The 22,716-nt window shown below is 42.9% G+C and overlaps 1 protein-coding gene across 1 annotated transcript in view; it reads left to right on the top strand.

The window, feature by feature from the left end:
• FMNL2 (formin like 2) overlaps positions 1–22,716 on the top strand; it is a 323,348-nt gene that overhangs the window by 287,997 nt on the left and 12,635 nt on the right. Inside the window, exons 11-22 of the mRNA XM_052660187.1 lie at positions 3,841–3,951; positions 6,761–6,910; positions 8,892–8,993; positions 10,894–11,206; positions 11,553–11,765; positions 14,736–14,756; positions 16,871–16,995; positions 17,572–17,774; positions 19,044–19,278; positions 20,338–20,406; positions 20,534–20,614; positions 22,172–22,301. Of these exons, the coding sequence (XP_052516147.1) occupies positions 3,841–3,951; positions 6,761–6,910; positions 8,892–8,993; positions 10,894–11,206; positions 11,553–11,765; positions 14,736–14,756; positions 16,871–16,995; positions 17,572–17,774; positions 19,044–19,278; positions 20,338–20,406; positions 20,534–20,614; positions 22,172–22,301 (1,753 nt within the window). The remainder of the gene's footprint in view (positions 1–3,840; positions 3,952–6,760; positions 6,911–8,891; positions 8,994–10,893; positions 11,207–11,552; positions 11,766–14,735; positions 14,757–16,870; positions 16,996–17,571; positions 17,775–19,043; positions 19,279–20,337; positions 20,407–20,533; positions 20,615–22,171; positions 22,302–22,716) is intronic.

The following is a 22,716-nucleotide window of genomic DNA, read 5'->3' as shown; positions in this document are numbered from 1 at the left end:
CATTTCCTTCTCCATGGGATTTTTCCCACCCAGGGATTGAACCCGGGTCTCCTGCCCTGCAGGGAGATTCTTTACCAGCTGAGCTGCCAGTGACGCCCTGAGAAGTCAGTAGTGCTGCATAAGAATCCTTAAACTAGAGACCAGGAGCGCTGGACCATTGTGCCTTTGCACACCCCATCCAGTGGCCTTCTCCAGACTGCTCTCCAACACTGAAGTGCTTTGATTTGTAGGCCTGGTAGTATATATCCCCAAATGAACACACAGCAGTGATTTTGTGTTTTCCTCCTTTGATTACCAACTCTAGTAAATCTCTGAGACTGCGATGGTATTGCACCTCTCCTTAGTGGGGTAAATTGCATGTAAGAGCATGCGATTCAGCATCATAACTGTCATCCTCAGGGACAAAAAGCAAAAGATTCTGAGCACCTCTGAATCTATGTACCTAAGTCTTAATCCTGGACTGAAGGTAGACTCCAGTGTAGAGGATTTCCAGAGCCAGGTCACCCCCGAGTATACCCAGGTCTCTTTTCTTTGACCCAGTCTATTTGACCTCAGGATCTTCTGGACCCAGGAGTTCCTTTACTGGGGCTTAATTTCCCAGATCCCATCTAGCCTGGAGCAGATAGCCTGTTCACTTCTTCTGTTGTTAAGTTTTCCAAAACCTATGCTTATGATGCTTAGGCAGTTTTCATTTGAATTGCTTCAGTGGTTATAAAACATGGACTGTAGCTTTGCAGATTTCTAACCCTTTTTATATGAAAGATGTTTTCTGGGTCCTCAAATTTCATATGCATCCTAATCCTTGGCCCTTTCCCAAAACAGTATTGGTTGAAGTCTTTTATAGAGGTTCTGTGCTCCATAAAGCATATGTATATATACTTTTTAAAAAGGTAAAAAAATAAATTTGAAACAAGGAATACTTTTACATTGACTTTTATGTTCTTGTTTGGATTTTTGTTGGAGTGTTTAAGGCCCTGGTGACAAAGATGTAAAGAAGCTGTGCCCTTGCTCACGTGACCAGGTTCTTTCCTCTGCGTTCATAGGAGGAACTTGTTCATTCCTTTAGAGTTGAGGTTGCAAACTGGAGGCTCCAGGCTGAAGCCAGCATACATACAGACTTGTGAGTTTAGTCTGACAGTGATGTCCTTGCATTTAAAAAATTGGAAATTTTGGCCTGAAAATACAGATTTGTAGATTTTCTTGAGAATTAATAAGTTCTGGTAATGCTTGGTCCCTGTTCTTACAGAGTATAAGCCGCTGGTGCCAAGTAGTCCCTATTCCTTAAGTCTGAAGGTAACCGTGCCAGTTTGTCACAGGCCACACCATTCCTTATTGTATTACACATGGCCCACTTCACTCATTTATCATACATACCAGATCCCTCTGCCATTTGAGGTTCTACTGAAATTATAAATGGTGTTAAGCCCTTTAGAACACCTGCGCTGTTGGCAAATGAGAGCGTATTTCCTGTCAGTTCATTTATTCCTACATAGATATGCATTGGGAGTCTTACTTCAATGCTGCTAGTATATCGGTACTGTGTGCTCAATTCATGTGCCATCTAGCAAATAGTTGCCTCTAAGGCATATGATAACACTCAATAGATCATTTAGACCTGCTTTCAGAAGAGTAACAGAAAAATGCCAAAATCCAACCATATTTTTTTTCCAGATGAGGCTTTTCATAAACTGTCTTGGGAATGCAATTAAGTTGTCAAACCTCCCAAACAACATATTCCCTTAAAACATAATATAAATGCTTCAGATGTTGCCCAAGACCTTTCTAAGTATTTTTTGGTGCGCAAAAGAAAACAAAAAAGTGACAAAATTAGCACCTGGAGTAATTTTTTTTAGTAAATCAGAACAGAATCCTGTGTAACCTAGAGAGTTGACACGTCTTCCACAGATACCAGGGGATAACATACACTCACAGAATCTAATTCGATAATCAATACTTTAAACAAGGTAAAGGAAGAAGGGCTTGGGGAAGAGAGGAGGGTGAAGCAGTTTGCAGAGTAGATGTGAATCTGGAGCCCACTGTCACGCCTCCTTTCAAGTCTCTGGCTGGTTATAGAGGGAGAGCATCAGAGAGAGATTTTCCCTGTAAATACACCGACTGTCCCTACCTGAAAATAAAATAGCTACGTTAAACTCTGTTTCTGTTGTTTACTAAGCAGGGGACAGGTTTTCTCTGTGGCAGATCAGAGCCACTGATGCAGTTGTGGGAAGAAAGTAGCAAGTCCAAGACTTTTATGGAATAGAAACTGGTTGGTTGTTTAAAATGGGAAAAGGGATCAGACGTTCTGTTGCTCTTCTGTTGGTATGGTGGGTCCCCCAGTACAGTTTTAGAAGAGATTACCCTGGGATTGGAGATGACTTAAATGTTCTTCATTGTAGTAATTGTTACTTTTTTACAGTGTACCTGTAGTGACTTAGGTTGTTCTATATGCCTATAAGACTTCTTAAAAATACCTTTACTGAAATATAACTGGGGCTTACTTGGTGGCTTGGAAGGTAAAAAATCTGCTGCAATGCAGAAGACCTGGGTTTGACCCCTGAGTCAAGAAGATTCCTGGAGAAGGGAATGGCAACCCACCCCAGTATTCTTGCCTGGGGAATCCATGGACAGAGGAGCCTGGCGGGCTACAGTCCATGAGGTTGCAAAGAGTTGGACATGACTGAGCTATAACTAACATACCATCCAACTTACACATCTAAATGTGCAGTTCAGTGTATTTTTAGTATATTCCTAGGGTTGTGCCATCATCACTGCAATCTAAAGTAGGACATTTTGTTGCCCCTCAAAGAATTTCTGTACCCACTAGTGGTTATTTTTCCCACCCCAAGTCCTAGGCAACTATTAACCTACTGACTGTCTACACATGTGCCCATTCTGAATATTTCACATGAATGGAATCATAATGTACATGGTCTTTTGTGTCTGGCTTTTTTTTTTCTTAGCACAATGTTTTCAAGTTCACTCATGTTGTAGCACGTGTAGGACTTCATTTTTTTCATTTTTGTATAATATTCTACTGAATGCATATATCACATTTAAAAAATCCATCCATTCATGGACATTGGGATTTTTTTTGTTTCCCCTACTGTTTAGTTATTATGAATAATGCTACTGTGGCCGTTTGTGTACCTATTTTTATCTGGATGTATTTTTTCATTTCTCTTGATTATGTATCTTGAAGTGGGATTGCTGGGTAACACAGTAACTCTGAATAACATTTAGAACAACTGTCAAGCTTTTCAAAGTTGGCTGCTTGACAGCAGTTTATATCCCCATCAGCAGTGGATGAGGGCTCCAGTTTGTTCATGTTTTGACAACACTTGTTATTGTCGTATTGATTAAAGCCATCGTAGGGGCTATGAAGTGATATCTTATTGTGGTACCAGTCTTCATTTTTGCACGTTAAAATTTTTTTTCATTGAAAAAATAGTTCTTTTAAAATTAGTTTATTTTTAATTAGAGTGTAATTGCATTATAATGTGTTACTTTCTGCTATACAACAACGTGGATCCGCTATATGGATACATATACCCCCTTCTTCTTGAGCCTCCATCCCACCCTTCTAGGTCACCATGCAGCATCAAAGTGAGCTCCCCGTGCTATGCAGGGACTTTTGCATTTTTAAACATTGTAAATTTTTTTTATTGTAAAATATTTTTAAAGATCCAGTGAAACAAAGGAAAAGCAAATTGAGCTTAGATAAATGAGGTAAATGAGCTTAGGTAAATGAGCTTAGATTTGTGAAATTGAAAGTATATGTCTATGATTACGCTGAGAAAATAAGTTTGGACCTCTTCTAACCTGTTGGCAATTTTATTTCAGGTGGCCTCTATGCAGTTTATTAATATTGTAGTCCACTCAGTAGAAGACATGAATTTCAGAGTTCACCTCCAATATGAATTTACCAAATTAGGCCTGGACGAATACTTGGATGTAAGTATAGCCATTAAGCTTTGTTCTAATATGAGACTTGGTTTATCATGGACCCTCAAAGATGCACTTCCATAATGACCAAAGATCGCCTAAGGCTCTATGCAGTCAGGTGTTACAGTACGAGTTAAAGGAACCCGTCTGAGTGATGTGATCTGTCAGGGAAGCTGGATTCAGGCAGGTCTCCTGGGACCTGGCGCTGTCTTCTGTCAACAGCATTTAGTGCCTCTTGGAGCCGTGGTGCAGCTGTCCTCTGCTTTTGAGCTCTGTCTGGGTCAAGTCTTGCAAGTCTTGCTGCACCCTTCATCAGGTCTGTTGGGCACTGTGTGCTCTTAGTTACTCTAGGGACTCCATCTGGGCAGGGGAGCCAAACGAAGGCTACCATAAAGTGATGAATAAATGCTTACAGCATCAAAAAATAATGAGGAAATGGACACTAGAGACTTCCTTGTGTAGCTGTTAAATTCTGCTTAAAGTATTTGTGGCTTTAGAAATTCTGCTTTTAGTTCTTAGAAGAGAGGGCTAAAGTTTCTCTTTCTCTTGCTTTCTTGCAGAAGTGCTTAGGTGGTTCCCTGAAATTCTTCCCCTTAGGAGCAAAGTTGATGTGAAAATCATAAATAGACTTAAGTAACTGTGTGTACACAGATGTCTTTCGACACTTAGGCAGTTTTGTTTTCCCTTCTGCTTAAGGAATGATTCACCTGAATTTGAAAGACTGCTGGTGATAGGACAATAATTGTTGACCTCCGTTTCAAGGCTGTTTCTAAAAATGAAGAAAATAGAAGTAATTCCCTTGGACATGTCCAGATTTCACCTGGAGAGTTCATTGTTGTTAAGGGTGAAGCCAGAGAACTACACTGATGGTACCCTCAGTTTACTGAAAGGTAGAATCGCTGAGTTGGTTACTCTTGAGCTCATGGCCTTATTTGTCAGACCAGCTAGGCTGCCCTTGAGTAGACCGGCCCAATGTTGTCTAAAGACTCCATTCAGGTTTGTTGTCATTGCGTTGCTCAGTCATATCTGACTGTTCGTGACCCCATGGACTGCAGCACACCAGGCTTGCCTGGCCTTGACAATCTCCTGGGGTTTGCTCAAACTCATATCCATTGAGTTGATGATGCCACCAAATATATTATACTCTGTCACCCCTTCTCCTGCCCTCAATTTTCTCATTGGGTCTTTTCCAGTGAGTCAGCTCTAAGCATCAGGTGGCCAAAGTATTGGAGCTTCAGCTTCAGCGTCAGTCCTTCCAATGAATATTTAGGATTGATTTCCTTTAGGATGGACTGGTTTGGTCTCCTTGCTGTCCAAGGGTCTCTCAAGTGTCTTCTTCAGCACCACAGTTTGAAAGCATCAATTCTGCATCACTCAGCTTTCTTTATGGTCCAACTCTCACATCCGTACATGACTACTCAGGTGGAACTATGAAAGATTTCCATTGAAAAGTTTGTTTAAATATCTTTCCTGTTAAAGATCCACTAATATATTTGACAGCACATTGTATTCAGTATTTTTTTCCTGCTTTGAACTAGGGTTCATCTATTCTTTTTCTCTGCATTCTCTGAAGTAGCAATATTTGAGTGAAAGTTGGGTGTATTCCTAATGGTGTTTTGGGTTCAATTTTGTGATGGCTGCACAGAGCTCATTTCAGGCTACAGGATATGACAGGTAGTGACATCAGCACCTGTTACTCACTGTGAATCTTGTGAAGAATCCCACTAAGCTGCTGCTTCATTTGTTTTCTAGACTTTGCCCTTATTCAGAAATTTTTTTCTTTTCTGACTCATAAACTAAGATAGAACATATTCTCTTCGAGACAGGTAATATGTAGAATTCTAGATTAGACCCAGGAGAAAAATCCATTTTCCTGAGACTTTATTTGTAGAGTAGAATTCCTCTTAAAAATGTAAGATTGTTTCCAAAACTCTGTTTCTCTAACTTCCTGGCTTGTTGGTGCTGAACCTTGATAGATAGAAGTGGTTATATGAATAATGTAAGCATATAATAAAAGCTTCATTAGTTTACAAAAACCCAGCCTTGAAAGTCACCATTCAGTAACGGTCTACTGGCATCATCCATGTGTCAGATATTATTGTAACCACTCACTTGCTCCCAAGGGAGAGACATGAATTACAGTACTTGTAAAAAAGATGGACTGATTCATTACTCGACCTCTAATTTTACCTTAGAGCTGGTTGACTTCCTTTGGGATGCCTGACCGTAGAATGCTGAGAATGGCAGAAAGCGTCCTAATCTGTGCTTTGGGAGCCATGAGCTTCTCATGTTGGGCAAGTGTCTTAGTCATCTAATTATGGAGGATGGGTTCAAGCAATTAGTGCCAAAATAGTCCCCAAGGCTAAGAAACTCTATCAGTGTCTTTCCCGCCTCCCAGCCTCACCCCCAACCAGAACTATCATCACTACCTAGGCAAGATACCACCCACTGTAATCTCTTCTACCACACAGATACCCCTTGGGGTTTATGTTACTTGTGACTGCTGTTCCCTTATGATTTTTCTATTTTCTTGATTTCACCTGCATCAAAAATGTTTTAGGTTGACTAGATATCTGCATGGGAAATCTATCTACAGGAAGGATTAGGGGGAAATGTGTGTATATTTGGGAGAGAGTAAGCGCCAGAAAGTAATCTGATGATACCCTCTTAGATGATTACTTCAGAGTTCTCTTAAGGAGGATGAGATAGAAAACCCTCTCTCGGAAGGAACAAACGGAAATATGTAGGCTGTTGGGTAACTATGTTCTATTTGACAGTTATGCTAACACCGTGTTCTCTTGCATTTTGTTTTCTTTAGAAGCTGAAGCACACGGAGAGTGACAAATTGCAGGTACAGATTCAGGCTTACCTGGACAACGTGTTTGATGTGGGAGCTCTTCTGGAGGATGCCGAAACCAAGAATGCAGCCTTGGAGAGGGTGGAGGAACTGGAAGAAAACATCTCTCATGTAACTACCTCTCAGAAAAGGAAAACTGGCTAACGTTTTGGCTAGGTGCAAAGCAGAGTAGATGTTAGCTTTATGGCTTTTATGACAGCAAACAGAAGGATGTGGAGTCTAGGAATGAGCTGCAACGTGAGCTAGAAAGCAACCTGAAGCCATTCTGGGCTCTTTCAAAGAAGGCAGGTGTGCTACTTACAACTAAGTGAAACTCACTGCCTTGCCTTCATTCACTGCTCAGTTTTCTGCTGCATCCAGATTTCCCTTTTAGTTACAAGCACAGAAGCATTACAGGATGGTGTTAAAAAAAAAAAAAAAAGAAGATTGGCATTACCTGGGAGGAAATGCAACTCAAACATTTCGGTTTGGTGAAGTGTTTTCTTCTGAACATGAGTACCTTGTACCAAATGTGTCCACGCAAGCCATGTACAGGCTGATCCAGTGACCTTATGATGTGGGTCTTCACCTTCTGCCTCATGGGTCCTTAGGTTCTAAATAGATTCATCACAATAGTAGCATTTTCAAGGAAATCAGCAAAATTTCCCACATAACCATTTCTTTCAAGGAGTGTCCCCTCAGTATAATGAAGAGGAATATGGTACTTCTTAAAAACCCAAACATTGTGAAGACCAGATTCTTTTGCTGAATTGTGATTGAAAGTGCCCTTGATTGTGAAATGAGTTGTGTCTCTTTGGAGAGATGTGGTTTCTCCTCTCTGAACAGTCCATTTATTTTCCCCTGCATTTCCTAGTATGTCTTCATATGTGTGTGCTCCATGTCATTGTTCCCTTTTCCCCATCTGTCTGAAAAGGGGAATTTTCGTGGTCAAGTTGCCAAAACCCTTCCCTTTATTAAGTGCTGTGCTGACTCACTTGGCACCTGGCATCTGCTTGGGAGGAGAATTTACAGGCTCTTCCTTTTTTTTTTTTTCCTTTTTGTCTCGTCTCTCAAAATATGTATTGGTTTGATCGAAAAGTTTGTTTGAGTTTTTCCGTAAGATATTACAGGAAAACCCAAACGAACTTTTTGACCACCCCAATCTTGTGTTCTGAACCTGGACGGCAGTAAATCTCCACTCTCCCTCCTCATCATTTCTCTCTGATTTTCTTTACTTATTATTCTCAGTGAGATGTAAGGAATCAGAATTCACCCAGTTTTAGAGCCTTACGTAGTAACTGTTTCCTTGATGGCTCATCCCATGTTTCTCTGAAGCCTCAGCCAGTACTGCATGACCCTACTTAAATAGTCTGCTATTGTAATAACCACCTGTTTATTTGAACTACCCCTCCAAAATGACTTTTATTATTGAAATTCTCCAGTGACTCAGTGGGTAAAGAATCTGTCTGCCGTGCAGGAGACACAGGAGACATGTGTTCAGTCCCTGGGTCTGGAAGATCCTCTGGAGAAGGAAATGGCAACCCACTCTGGGATTCTTGCCTGGAGAATCCCATGGACAGAGGAGCCTGGTGGGCTATAGTCCATGGGGTCACAAAGACTCAGACACGACTGAGCAACTAAGCATGTCCAAAATGTCTTTTATTTTTGCGATAATTTAGGTCAAAACAAGCAGTGGTATTTTTTCAACCGATAACTCAACAGAACCAACTTTTCTCAGTCAACAGTTTTCAAAACCTCTTGCCTAATAGCCCTTTCTTAGGGAGGGAAAGGTGACCAGTCCACCTCCCTCACCCACTCTTCTCTACCCTTGCTGGCCCCTGCAGAAATGGAGATGGACACACTATGTATGTGGAAGTACTAAGGAGCTGACATGTGAGTTTTGTTAAGGGTCCCTTGTAAATGAATTCCTGTTAGAAACAAATTTGTACTCAGGACCATCTTATAAATATTAACAATTTCAGAAAACAACTTGGGGTACACGTGCAGGACTCTGAGGGGCCCCTCTTGTCTCTGAGCTCCGCTTTCTGAAAACCGAGGACCTGGTCAGAACGATCCTGTGTCATGACAAATCTTTCCTTTCAAAACTTGACAGTTGTCAGAAAAACTGCAGGACACAGAGAATGAAGCCATGTCCAAGATTGTGGAACTGGAAAAGCAGCTCATGCAGAGGAACAAGGAGCTGGATGTGGTTCGAGTAAGTGTGATGGTGGCAGCTGGCCCAATGGGCACTGTGGGGAACCAGCTCTGGCTTCAGCCCAGGAGACAGAACCCCAATATGGTCACGGGCTTCCCAGGTGGCACTAGTGGTAAAGAAGCTGCCTGCCAATGCAAGAGACATGGGTACAGTTCCTGGGTTGGGAAGATCCCCAGGAGGAGGAAATGGCAACCCACTCCATTCTTCTTGCCTGGAGAATCCCATGGACATGGGAGCCTGGTGGGCTACAGTCCACAGGGTTGCAGAATCGCATATGACTGAAGCAGCTTAGCACACACACACACGTGGTCACAGCAGAGGGATGCATGGGTGTAGCGTATTTGCTGCAACCATTTCAGAGGTGAAACTTGAAAGTAACTCATAGTTAGAGTATGTCTTCATGTGTGTGTGCAGTCAGATACCAGGGGTTCACTAGTTCCTTATCACAGGTTTTGGGAGCAACAATATTTTCCCATCTGGACAAGTCTGAGTGGATTCTGTAGATCACCCATTTGGTTGAAAAGAAAAACACAGCATGGATTTAATTCATGCCACTTGTTTATTTTTATTAGACCTTGCACTTCTTTGTATTTCTTTGCTTTGCTTCTGCTGGAAACCAGATTTGGTGGTTGCCTTGGAAACAGTGAAATCACAACACAGGCAAGACCTACTGGCATTCACCTGAAAAAAAAAAGAGAAAAAAGGCAAAAGTAAAATCAATCCATTTTATTATCAGATAATCCCAGTTATTCTGCCTGGCTTTAGCATTGTTTTTATTTACAGGTCAGGTATTTATGGGGTACCATCCATGTGTTTGAACATAAAAACACCAAAATGCCTGGAAGGCTTTTAGGCAAATGGCTGGCTTTTGTGCCCCCGTTAATGACATGGCACATTTTATGCGATGGTTATCATGTCTACGTGCGTTGCTTGATATTCTGACAGGTCCTACAGTTAACTCTAGGAGATTTGTTTTCTGGCACACCGTCGAGACAAAGTTGTAGCATATGGACTCAATTCAAGTTCAGACTCTCAGATTATTAATAATAGACAGGGTGTGAAGAATGTTTCCCTGCCTGCTAGAGGTTTGTGGTGAGAGATCACGTGAGTCAGGCCCAGAGAGTGACTTCCATAAAACCCTTTCACTGGAGCCTCTGTGGGCCCCTTAGAAAAGGAACCAGGACAGCCTTTGAATTAAAAGTCATGACTTCTTTGTTTTCTGCTAAGAACCTAGACAGAAATAAGTAATTAGTGGAGGGCAGCACTGGACTGTTTTGTTAACTGCATTACCAGAGGGAAAATGTTACAACAATTGCTGTTCTGGACTGAGCTTGGTCAAGGGGGCATTGTGAAGGCCAGAGATATCCATTCAAAACAGTCAGCCCCTGGTTACTCATGACTGGATTATTCCATGATTTGCAGATTTTTAATCCCAGTCTGACTTCTATCCAAGACTGATATAGGGACCTTTTGTCTGCTGTTAGCTGATATGTATCTAGGAGTTACAATTGAATTTTAACAGAACTAAAAGGAAAACATGCTGTACTACCAGAATACCCTCAGGATATTCCCAGGTCAACTATAAAATTATTTTTGGATTACCTCTGCCCTTTTTCTCTTCACCTGTGGGGAAAACTGACTTGGCTGTATTTTTTAAAGGAAAGAACTACGTTAACAGCAACAGTTGCTAGAATGCATGCATTGCATGGATTACCAGTGAACAGTTGATAACAATGAGACTTTACAGGTTCTGGCCGAATTCCATAGATAGAAGTATCCTTTTCCTTTCTTCTTCTTTTTTTTTTTTTTTCCATTTTCTTTACCTTCAGTTTGCCAATCTAATGCTAATACGTATGAATGTCACGTGAAGACAAACTCTTGACCATGGCCTCTTTTGCAGGAAATCTACAAAGATGCAAATACCCAGGTTCACACATTAAGGAAAATGGTCAAAGAGAAAGAAGAAGCCATTCAAAGACAGTCTACCCTAGAAAAAAAGATTCATGAGCTGGAGAAACAAGGGACCATTAAAATTCAGAAGAAAGGGGATGGGGACATCGCCATACTCCCAGTCATGGCTTCTGGCACGTTGCCCACAGGGTCCGAAGTGGCAGTGGGTAACTTCATGGGACCAGTAATGGGGGCCTCCTCCTCGGGACCCTTGCCTCCCCCTCCCCCACCACTACCTCTGTCGTCAGATGCACCTGAAGCAGGTAAGAAGCCTTGGCAGGAGAACTGAGGTCGTATTGGGATATTTGTATTTCTTCTTTTACCTACTGTTAATTTATGTCCTCTGTCTGCTTTTGTTTGCATGCTCTTTTATTTACTTTTAAGAACTGTTTCCATTTTGAGATTAAAGTTGTAAGTCTTTCATTTCATATGTTGTAGAATACTCCCCATTTGTCACTGAGGACATTTTGTAATCTGAAAAAAAAAAAAAACCCACCCCATTTATCCTTTTCAGTGTTTTGTTTTCAGTTCCTTTATGTACACACGGCATGTTGCAGGAGAAACCATTCCTCTGTTTTGAAAGCCCGTTTGTTTCTTTTCTTTTGTCAGTGCAAAATGGTCCAGCAACACCACCTGTACCACCCCCGCCTCCCCCTCCCCCACCTCCTCCGCCCCCGCCCCCGCCTCCTCCCCCGCCCCCTCTCCCAGGTCCTGCAGCTGAGACCCTGCCTGCTCCTCCCTTACCACCCCCGCCTCCTCCTTCTGCACCCCCGCTGCCCGGGACGTCTTCACCCACAGTGGTTTTCAACTCAGGATTAGCAGGTAAGAGCAGAAATTTAAGAACCAGGTACTTAATACTGAGAGTCAGTCGTCTTACCTCCAGAGAGTTAGAGGCATTCTTTTCAATTCCAGGTCTCTTCTCAAATCACGTGTCTCCTCTTAATGTAAGGCCTTTCATTTCTACTGATATAGCCACTGCAGGGGAAATTGTCTCATAGGGGTGGCGTTTTTCTCTCAATAGCCTTTGTTGTGGAAGTTCCAGTTTCCCACTGTCTTCCCACCTTCTCTCTCTCCACTTAGAGAAGGGAAGAGAGACAGGTGACCCTCTTAGGGATCTTTATGGGCTCAGGAAACAGGACCATCCAAGCTCTGACAGCATGTGTGCTTCCAGTGCTTACGGCTCTTTTCTTTGAAGGTATTTTCAGTGGCATCTGCGAAAGAGGAAGATGCCTTTCTGTGTAACTGCCTGATGTGGGCTTCCAGGCATTTCTTCCGAGCATTTGAGGACATCACAATTTACTATAGTGAAATTAAGCTTTGAAGGGAAATGTCCCACCAGCAGTATCTTCTTGCCTTGAGATGCTTCCTGTTGATGCACGTGGTCCTCCTGCTGCCAGGACAGGGTGTGGATTTCCTCCCGCATCAGAAGTAAGGCAGTGCCAGTGTGGCTTGAGAGCAAGAGCATTACTCTAATGTCTTGAAATCTTGAGTTCTTATTTTTGACTCATGAAAAGGAATTTTTACTCTTTTCTAAAATACTGCAAGCCGTTTTCCCAGTCAGAGCGTTTCCCTGCCATTTGGAATTGCTCTGAGCGTTGCGGAGCCATCCCTGTAACATTGGATAGTTCTGCTTCCTCATCTGTTTCAGTCCCTTCGTAAGGTCTCTTATTTCCAAAGAATTAGCACTCTAGTGGTCTGATTTCCAAGGCTGCAGTGGTTTTCAGAGCTTTTCGCCCCAAGTCTAAACGACAGTCTTAATTATAGGCGATCTCCTAGCCTCCCTCTCTTAGCCTGCCTGTGCCATCGGCAGCTGGACTGGCCAGTCATTAGGAGTAATTCATCCTAGTGACTAAAGCCCTTTTCAACGCCACCAAACCACCCATAACAAACTTGTTCTACATCAAATCTGTGGTGTTTACTTCCACCCCTGTTCATATAAAACTGTCATGCAAGATGCCTGTTCAAAGTCGTGTTGGCAATAAACCAGTGACTTATTTCAACCTTTCAAGATCTTCCTCGTCCACTGCTTTCTTGTAGAACTTTTATTGCTTCTGAAGGACAAAAGTTAAAGTGTCACAATGAGACTGTTGGATTTTGAAACATAAGCAAACAGAAAACCTCTTAAGAAACCGCAGGAGTCTGTTCCATCAACAGGCTGTTTTCAGTGATGTTGTGGAAGCTTGTGATTGTTGTGTGCACCCAGGCCTGGGGATGAGTGCACCAGGAGCGCTCACCGTGAGCTGTGTCACCCCGGCGTCCCTCCTTTGGTTCTGCTTCCTTTCTCTCTGGTAGAACCTAACATGCGGTGCACCCTCCACTTCCATTCACTGGGCTCCGACTTGTACCTCCAAACTGCCGTGGCTGAGAGAAGAGCCAAGAGGCTGAGGCGCGCGGGTCCAGGGCTCCCTGCTGAATGAGTCTCAGCCTCTCAGGTTAAACTTTTTGCCTGGGTCCTTCCTCCTACCTCATCTCTGCAATTTGTTGGCTCTGTTGATTTGCCTCAGTTTCACAGTGAGATTCCGTGTTCAGCTGGTCATTCACGGCTCCTGCCAGGGTTGCTGCATTTGGAGGTTGTCCCCTTCTTGTGTAGTTTGAAGGACTGGATGTGGGACTGAAGAAACTCCTCTTTAGTGCCGTGAGCATCCACTAAACAGCTATAAGATGTTCTGTTTATCCAGACGTAAGGATTATGAGATCCTTATGAGTCTTTGATAGCTTGGGATCAGGCAGTTTCTGCTGCTGCTGCTAAGTCGCTTCAGTCGTGTCCGACTCTGTGCGACCCCATAGACGGCCGCCCACCAGGCTCCCCCGTCCCTGGGATTCTCCAGGCAAGAACACGGGAGTGGGTTGCCATTTCCTTCTCCAGTGCATAAAAGTGAAAAGTGAAAGTCAAGTCGTTCAGTTGGTTTCTACAAGGCCTTTAATCTCTTTTCTTTACTCATCCTTAATTTGACCATTAATACTTAGTGGTTGTAGCCCATTCTGTGGGCTGCTTTGGGCTACTGGCCGATTTGCCAATGTGTTCAGTAACATGCTCTTTCTGACACCAGGAGGTCAGACAGAATCAGGATGTCCCCATAGAGCCAAGAGACAGCTGAGATGATTAGCCAAAGGCTCCCGGGAAGCCAGAGACCTGTGACATCGCTAGGCTCCTGGATCTACAGGCAACTGGGTGTCTAGTTCTTCAGCAGGCAATCAGCAAATATGTGCTTGGTGACCAAGTCAGGGGACCAGGAGGAGGTCCCTAAGTTTATCTTGTTGACTTTCCTTTGCATTTTATAGAGAAAGTATTATTAGTGTGAAGCATGCATTCAAAGTGTAAGGCCTGGCTTCTGAAACCTGTTGGATCAATCTGGTTCCTGTTTCTCGGTCAGATCATTGATGACAGGCCCTTGGGTAGTCTGTAACCTTTGCTGTCTCTTTGGAAGAATGTGTTTTCGAACTTCACAATGAGAATTGAGAGTGCAGCTGATTATTTTTTTCGTTAAAAAAAACTGTTCAGATCTTATGGAATACTTGGTACAGGTCAATACGGATGTTTGGGACCACTGTAATGAAATCATCTTTTCCTGTCTTTCTAAAAAGGAATTATTTAAAAAAAAACAATAGTAAGGGTGTCTTTAAGGCAGGCCTGAATGGAAATGAATTTTTGGCTCTGCGCTGCCTTGTGAAATGTGTCCCAGAAGTGTGGAATTCTCTGCTAAGAGTATGTGAACTGCTGAGCCGCTGGATGCTAACCATATCTAATTTTCTTTTTCTGTATTTTCTTTGTTCTCTCTGCTTCCACAAAAGACGGGCCCATCAAGCTTTTCTGTAGGTTGCTCCTCCCTGAGTGTGTTGAGTGTCTGCCCTGTGTCCCTGTGGGTCACACTGTGCCGTGACATCCCCCATCTCCCGTCGAGCCATTACATTTGCTCTGTGTCTGTGGGGAGGCGCGGTGCTGGCTGGCAGTTGTGGTTCCAGGGCTACCCGTGTTTTAGTTGACTCTGTAGAAGAGGTTATGGCCCTTTAGGCAGACATCCTGGACTTCAGGCACCATGTTCCTTTCCCCTTGGACAGAGGACTGTTTTCTAGTTTTATTTGCATAGTTGGATCTCAGGGCCTCAACTCTGGAAGGGTTTTAGATTGATCCTGAGGGGGAGGAAAAAAGCTCCTCGCCACAAGGGCAAGCTGGGCGCTGGACATCCTCTCCACCTGGGGCCCTGCTGCCTCCACGGAACACCACCACTTCCCCACCCCACCCCCAACACGCACACAGCCACTTTCTCGAGCCAGAACCCTGGGAGCAAGATGCACATGGTCACCTAATGACCCCTCCTCTGCTGACCGCATCCCCCCTTCCCCAACACCTCAGGGTCAGGACAGCCTTTCTGAAGAGAACATTTTTTTTTTTTTGCCTGTGCTCTGATCTCAGGCTTATTCCTAATCTTGCTGAAAGAGTTAGAAGTAGGGTGGCTGCCCGTGGAGTGACTTGTAGGGAGTGTCCTGCGGCCTGGAGGGATGATGGAAACAGGTGATGCTGACCCGGCCGTCTCAGGTTATGAGAGGCAGGTACAGCCTGCCCCCCAGCCCCTACTTCTTCTCCCTGAACTTTGTTGAGGTGCCAGACTAGAGGAAGTTCTGATCCTTTGGCCCCTGGCAGACATGGTTCTTCCTGACAAACATGGTCACCAGCAGGCAGTGGGGACTAAGGTGTCACATCTGGGGGTGGACGGCCTGGTTTGGCGAAAGCTGTGTTTCTGTGTCCCTGCATGCTTCTGTGTGGATCTGTCAGATGACATTCCTGCTGTTTCCGTGGCCTTCGTAACTCTGGAGGAACGAGAGGCACTGTCTGTCCCCCTTATTGCAGTCAGGCGGGCAGCCAGGTAAAAGCCCACTTGTGTGTTACATTTCTTTTATTCTGCACTGACTGAACTTCTTCTTCTCCCTCCCTTCCCTAATAGTGTGGTGTGCATCCTGAGACAGCCTTGGAAGGTGAATATTTATAGCTAGTTGGTTTAGGAAGACTTCTTTATGTTGTGTAGTTAACTAATGGAATTTTTAGTGGGTTATCTTTTTTAGCTTATTTCCCCAAAGTAAGAGGAGTTAGCACCCCTCCACCCCTCATCCCCTCAGAGATAGATCCCTTCCTCTCTATTAAGAGGTTTCCAGTGTTTTTGATGAGTGCATTCTTACCTTCTAGTTGCAGGTAGCTGACTCCTGGGGAGATATTGCTCCTCAAAAGAGGGGGCAGAGACTGCAGCCCTTATCACAAAAGCAACGTAAACCCCCATTTCTAAGTACCCTTTTTGTCTTCTTACACATTTTCTGTTTGGGGACTTGCACGGCCCTTAGTCTGTTTGGAATAACTCAGCAGCCAGTATAATCCCTGTGACTGGAATCATCCATAGGGTTGTGTTGCTGTGGCTGAAAGGCAGCCTTCTGGACCTTTAGGCAGATACTATCTGCAGCCTCTAATCATTGTTGAAGAATTTTTTTTTTTTTTTAATAAATGTTCAAGAGCCAGAAATTTAGGATGTCAGAATTACAGTCATATTCACGCATGTCAAACCAAGTGACACAGGGTATTTGCCCTCTCTGCTATCTAATAACATGAAGAATAGTTTTTACTCCCCGACACTTTGTGCTAAGCATTGTCTTGACACTGTGACTGTATTTCAGCCATCCAGTTGCCTACATTAAAACAGTGAATACAAGTAAAAAGCCCAGGGCTTAGGCCTCTTTAACACACTGTTGTATCAGTCAGCCAAATGAAGACCTCAAGTTGCTCTGCCCAAAGCGTTGTGTGACATTTTCTGTTTTAAAAACACCTGGCCACCTTTTGCCAGTCTTCCTCCAGGGTTAGAGTGTCATCTGCGACGACTGTTGTCTGATTGTTCTCAAGGGTCTTTGTGGAATCTTCATTGCATTCTCTCTGACCTCTGTAGCTGTGAAAATTAAGAAGCCAATCAAGACGAAATTCAGAATGCCAGTTTTTAACTGGGTTGCCCTGAAGCCAAACCAGATCAATGGCACAGTCTTCAACGAAATTGATGACGAACGAATTCTGGAGGTATCTTTCTCATTGGTTAGAAACCAGGGACCTTCTCTGTGCAGCAAAGCCAGGATGGGTGCTGTGTTAACCGGAACATTTCAAAAAGCTAGTGTTTTAAGTGTCTTGATGTAAAAGAAGAAAAGGAGAATAAAATTGAATGCTCTTTTATAAGGTGGTTCTAAAACTGTGTTTAACAAGTGACATTAAAGTGGAATAGTTTTGAACATAATTCACTGTATGTGACAACAGTGACGCAATCTCTGCCCTTAATTTATAAAAGGGCATAAAAACCTTTTATTGAACTGTGAATAAGAAAGGACTCATAATCACACCCACTAGTTGGTTTGGTGGATAGCTTCGGTCTGTGCTGGCCATCCCTACAAGCCAGTAATTGAAAGGCAATTGAATTAACTGGTTGGAATCAGTTGTCCAAATAGTGAAATAGAGGTAAGCCGTGGCCAAAAACAAGTATTATACATGGTAGAGAAAGTAACCTTTTTGATGCTTAAGAGACTATCCAAATTGTGGCTTCCTGACTTCATTTTTAAGTATAATCTAATCTGCTTATTTCATCCCTCTTCCCCCCACCCCCAGGATTTAAATGTGGATGAATTTGAGGAAATATTTAAGACAAAAGCCCAAGGTCCTGCCATTGATCTTTCTTCAAGCAAACAGAAGATAACGCAGAAAGGATCGAGCAAAGTGACATTACTAGAAGCAAATAGGGCTAAAAATCTTGCCATCACTTTAAGGAAAGCTGGGAAGACTGCTGAAGAGATATGTAAAGCTATTCATGTGTAAGTTCAGGGCATTCAGGAAGATTATATCCTAGTGAATTTAGGATAAAATGAGGGATCAGAAATGGCCCTTGGGGGTGCTGTATTAGAATGAGTAATTGTCTTAGAACAACAATTGGATCGTGGTGTCATTTATTATCTTGTTCTGCTCTCATATATGCTGACAGCAACACCTACATAAAAGGAAAGTTGAGAGAAGTATTGCAGATGATAAGAAAAGGGAGAAAATGTCAGTTTTTTGTGGAGTATCTGAATTTTATCCAGATTTGCTGAGTACAAATTTGATGGCATTTGTGGAATGATTCAACTCAATGCCAGATGCAAATAGGATACAGATGCATATTTTAATTCATAACAATAGGAATGTGATTCCTGTTGCTCCTTAGCACTTTCCGAACATTTTAAACCAAGTTCTTTTTTTTTTAATCTGTGAACTGCAGAGATGGCATTGGTTTTATTTACTCTTCTGTGAGGAGAATCTTTCTACTCTTTCATTTGTGGTAACTTTCAAGTATGATAAGGATGTTATTAGACGTTTTAGAAACTAATTTGTCATTGATGTTTTACAAATTTTGATCAGCGATTCTGTTCTGATTTCTGGTGCTGAAACCTAATATGCATTATGGTTTTTAATCTATATTTATTTTGCTTGTCATGATTAAATGTAATTCTCTTGTTTTGCTGAACAGAGTTTGTCCAGAGAATAAAACAGAGGTTGTAGCACATACTTCCTTTAGTTCACATTCAGCATATGTCTACAAAGAGCTGGTATTCTTTAAATGGATGTATATATCTAAGCGAAACATCCATTTATTATAGGCATTTGGAAGTATTTTTCCTAAACACAAGGAAAAATATCCCAGACTTGCTGGTCTGATTGAAATCGTTTACAGAGTTCACCAGATATTCTGTAATCATGCATATAATTTGTATCTCTTTAATTAGTAGTATTTCACATGCCTAAAAAATGTCCTTGAACCGCTTAACCACCAGACGTTCAGCCTTCCTTCTGCTTTTTCCTCCTGTCATGTATTGGTGGTTTCCAGAGGCTTAGGGCTACTAATAGCCTGAAAACTGAGTGTGGCAGTTGTGCTCCAGGTTTCCAGGAAGGACCAGTGAAGGTCCTTGATGCACAGTCAGGAGCCAGCTCCCGGGGCATGTGCACATCTGTAGACATTGGCCTGCTGTAAACATCGGCTCATGCATGAGCTGGACCAGACGGGGAGGAGGTTCCCTCTCTAACACTGGCACGTTCACTTCTGTCTTCAGATTTGACTTGAAGACCTTGCCTGTAGACTTTGTAGAATGTCTGATGAGGTTCTTGCCAACTGAGAATGAGGTAAAAGTGCTTCGGCTCTATGAGCGGGAACGGAAGCCCCTGGAAAACCTGTCGGATGAAGACCGGTTCATGATGCAGTTCAGTAAAATTGAGAGGCTCATGCAGAAGATGACCATCATGGCCTTCATCGGGAACTTCGCTGAAAGCATTCAAATGCTGACTCCTGTGAGTGGCCCAGCTCTGGCAAGGGCATGGAGGGGTGCAAAGGGATAGAATTTTTTGTTGTTTTCTTTTATGGTTCTCGCAGAATTGCACTTCATGTCGTGGACTCTAAGATGCTTTCCCAGAACTTTCGAGATGGCATTTTTATTTTCGCCATCTTTTTCTCACTGTGTATGCCAAGTAAATTTGAAAACAGTGAATTTCCCTATTCCATGTGGCTGTTTCCCCCAGAGAATGCCGTTTCCTGTGTCTGCAAATGTCCTTTGGATTTCAAATGACACTTCAATACAGAGAACAAGGAAAATCATTTTCTTAAATTTGGTTCCCTCCTCAAAGTACCAGTCCTCTGGCTGGGGTTAGCAAGACTGAACATGTAATTTCATTTCTAAAAATGATCTCATATCTTGAGTGAACAGGCTTATTGGCTTCCATTGGAAGCATTAAATTTGCCACGAGAGTCTTCTTTCTTGGAAGTTTGTTACAACACACTGTGGTGATGTAGAAATAATAGCCAACCATCTCTTATTCCTTTGTGTTAAACTGGTAGATGCTTATGAATATCATAAATAGCTCTTTCCCAGTTCTGTTTCTAAATAAATGTTTGTTAATTTCTGATTATAGTAGCATGTATTCTGAGAATTTCTGCACAGTGATGGTATTTCTTTGCTATTTTGTTGTGTTCTTGTTCTTGGCTAGCTCCATTGATTTAAAAATATGAATTGTATTACATGATTACAGATGGTGGGCAAGGAACTGAATTCTATTGAAAGACACTGTTGACTCCTAACTCTTAAGTCTCATTGCTTACAGATTTTATGATAAGCTGTTCTCATAATGCTTCCTATTTAGAGAAGAGCTTACATGTGATGCGATAGTTATTTAAGACCTAGCAGGACAACTTAAATTTGTTATGTTTAGGAAAAAATAGAATCTCAACATTAAGGCTCTAAGTTCTAAATGAAGGCCTATTTTCTTCTGTGTTAATTTTTAGTTTTCAGTTGGAGTTCCCCATTTTTAACGTGTCTTTTTTTCCCCCCTTCTTTCCTTTGACTTGGAATCTAGCAACTGCACTCAATTATAGCAGCATCTGTCTCTATAAAGTCGTCCCAAAAACTCAAGAAAATCCTGGAGGCAAGTGAAGTTTTCCTTTCACGCATTATGCACGTATGGAAGAGCTGACTTGTCAGTTGCATTCCTCGGCTGGGGAATGTCTGAGATGCTGTCCTGATGGGCTAATCTTTTCTCTTGTTCTTTACAGATCATCTTGGCCCTTGGAAACTATATGAATAGCAGTAAACGAGGAGCAGTTTATGGATTTAAACTTCAGAGTTTAGATCTGGTGAGTGGGTTAAAAGAAATACAAGAGTTATATGAGAGATGAAACAGCTGGCAAAGATTAAACCCTGAAGCAGAGAGGTTCTGCTCTGGGAAGCAGGGTGGGATATTTTGATGAAGATTCTCTGCTAGTGGGAGGATCAGTTGGTACAAATTTTCTGAAACACCATTTGGCAGCAGGTCCTTCAAACTTTAGGAATACTCATACCTTGTGACCCAGTATTTCCATTTTTAGGACTTTCCTCAGGAGTCAGAAGTATGATTCTGTTATTTTATTTATAATTGCAAACAATTAGCAACAGTGTAACAGAGAAGGCAGTGGCACCCCACTCCAGTACTCCTGCCTGGAAAATCCCATGGATGGAGGAGCCTGGTGGGCTACAGTCCATGGGGTTGCTAAGAGTCCGACATGACTGAGCGACTTCACTTTCACTTTTCACTTTCATGCACTGGAGAAGGAAATGGCAGCCCACTCCAGTGTTCTTGCCTGGAGAATCCCAGGGACGTGGGAGCCTGGTGGGCTGCCGTCTATGGGGTCGCACAGAGTTGGACACGACTGAAGCGACTTAGCAGTAGCAACAATGTAAAGATTGGACATTTGGGGAAATGATTAAATATGCTGTAATAATAGTTGATCCAATGAGCTCTCCTTCAAGTGTAAGAATATTTGTGAAGAGTTTTAAAAGGAATAGATAATTTGATGTTTAGGAAAGAAAGGGTATAAGTTGTCTATACAGTTTGATTTTTAACTAAGTAAAATATGGAAGAAAAACCTGAATGGAAGTAGGTCAGGTATTAACAGAGAGGTTGAATGGAATTAGGAAATTCTTTAAAGCTTATTTTTATTTTTCTATGTTGTCTAAAAAAAAAAACAATTTTTTTTTCCTCCTTCTTGGATGGAGAAGGGTACTCTGCTTTTCAGTCACCTGACTTGTGTGAATAGCACTAGAGAAAATGCTCTGTGGAGCCCTGTCCCCCAGGCTGTATGGGGTACCATGATTTCCCAGGAGCCTCCGGGGCAGTGGGTGGAGTCCCCGGCCCAGGGCTGGGCGTTATTTGATGGGGAGTGTGTATGAAGTCTCAGTTCTGGCCCCTAGGAGGCCATGGTCCATTGAGCACATCTGCTTTGGGTTGGGAAATAAAAGCGGCCAAGTGGGATGTGAGGACTGGGGGGAAAGGACCTCTGCCTGCCAGGGCGCACCTGTGCTCACCTGCCAGTTCCAGCCTCAACCCCACTCTGGCCTTTACTTGGGGAGCAGAGCCTGGAGTCTTGCTGCTTGTAAGCGCCGGGGAGGCGGTGGGGCGGATGGGGACGAGGAGTTCCCGTGAGGAGAGAAATGTGAACGGCTCTCGTGCTTAGAGTCGTCTCTGAAGTTGGGTGCATCCCCTGGTCAGGAAGTCCTCTTGCCACTTAATAATCCATGGGCTGGTTCACGTGAGAACCAAGCGGACTCTCCTGTGGGGGTGTTTTCCATCTCCTCTGGGGCTCCTGTGCACAGGTGTTTATTCTGAGTGGGAGGACGTCATCTTTACTCTAACCTGTGTCCCCTCTGGTTTTCAGCTCTTAGATACAAAGTCAACGGACCGAAAGCAAACGCTTTTGCACTATATATCCAATGTCGTGAAAGAAAAATATCAACAAGTGTCCCTCTTTTATAATGAGCTTCATTATGTGGAGAAAGCTGCTGCAGGTACTCAACTTCAGCTTTTAACATTACTGTTGGGTGTAAATGCCTTGAGTCATGGGGGAATCATTCTCTGTGTAAATAGCACTCCTCAGAACCCTTCTATGAGAGTGAGGCTAAAATATCAGAGGCTCTGAGTTGAAACACATTGGCTATGGTGCTGCCCATTCCTGGGATCAATAACAAACATGGACATGAAGGTGACCTTAGTGTCCTCTTTATAAAGATCCAGGTCTTTGGGGCTCATGCGACTTCCCTTTTCCATCTGTTGCCCTTTTTATTCTGTTCCTGTCATTTTCTTTTTTTTTCACTTTTTGGCTATGCCTCTCAGCATGTGGGATCTTAGTTCCCCGACTAGGGAACAAACCTGTGTCTCTCTGCCCTGGAAGCATGGAGTCTTCACTGGAACACCAGGGAAGTC

This window comes from Budorcas taxicolor, chromosome 2, assembly GCF_023091745.1.
Source record: "Budorcas taxicolor isolate Tak-1 chromosome 2, Takin1.1, whole genome shotgun sequence".
In the NCBI taxonomy this organism is placed as follows: Eukaryota; Metazoa; Chordata; class Mammalia; order Artiodactyla; family Bovidae; genus Budorcas; species Budorcas taxicolor.
This window is presented reverse-complemented; position numbering and strand designations above follow the sequence as displayed.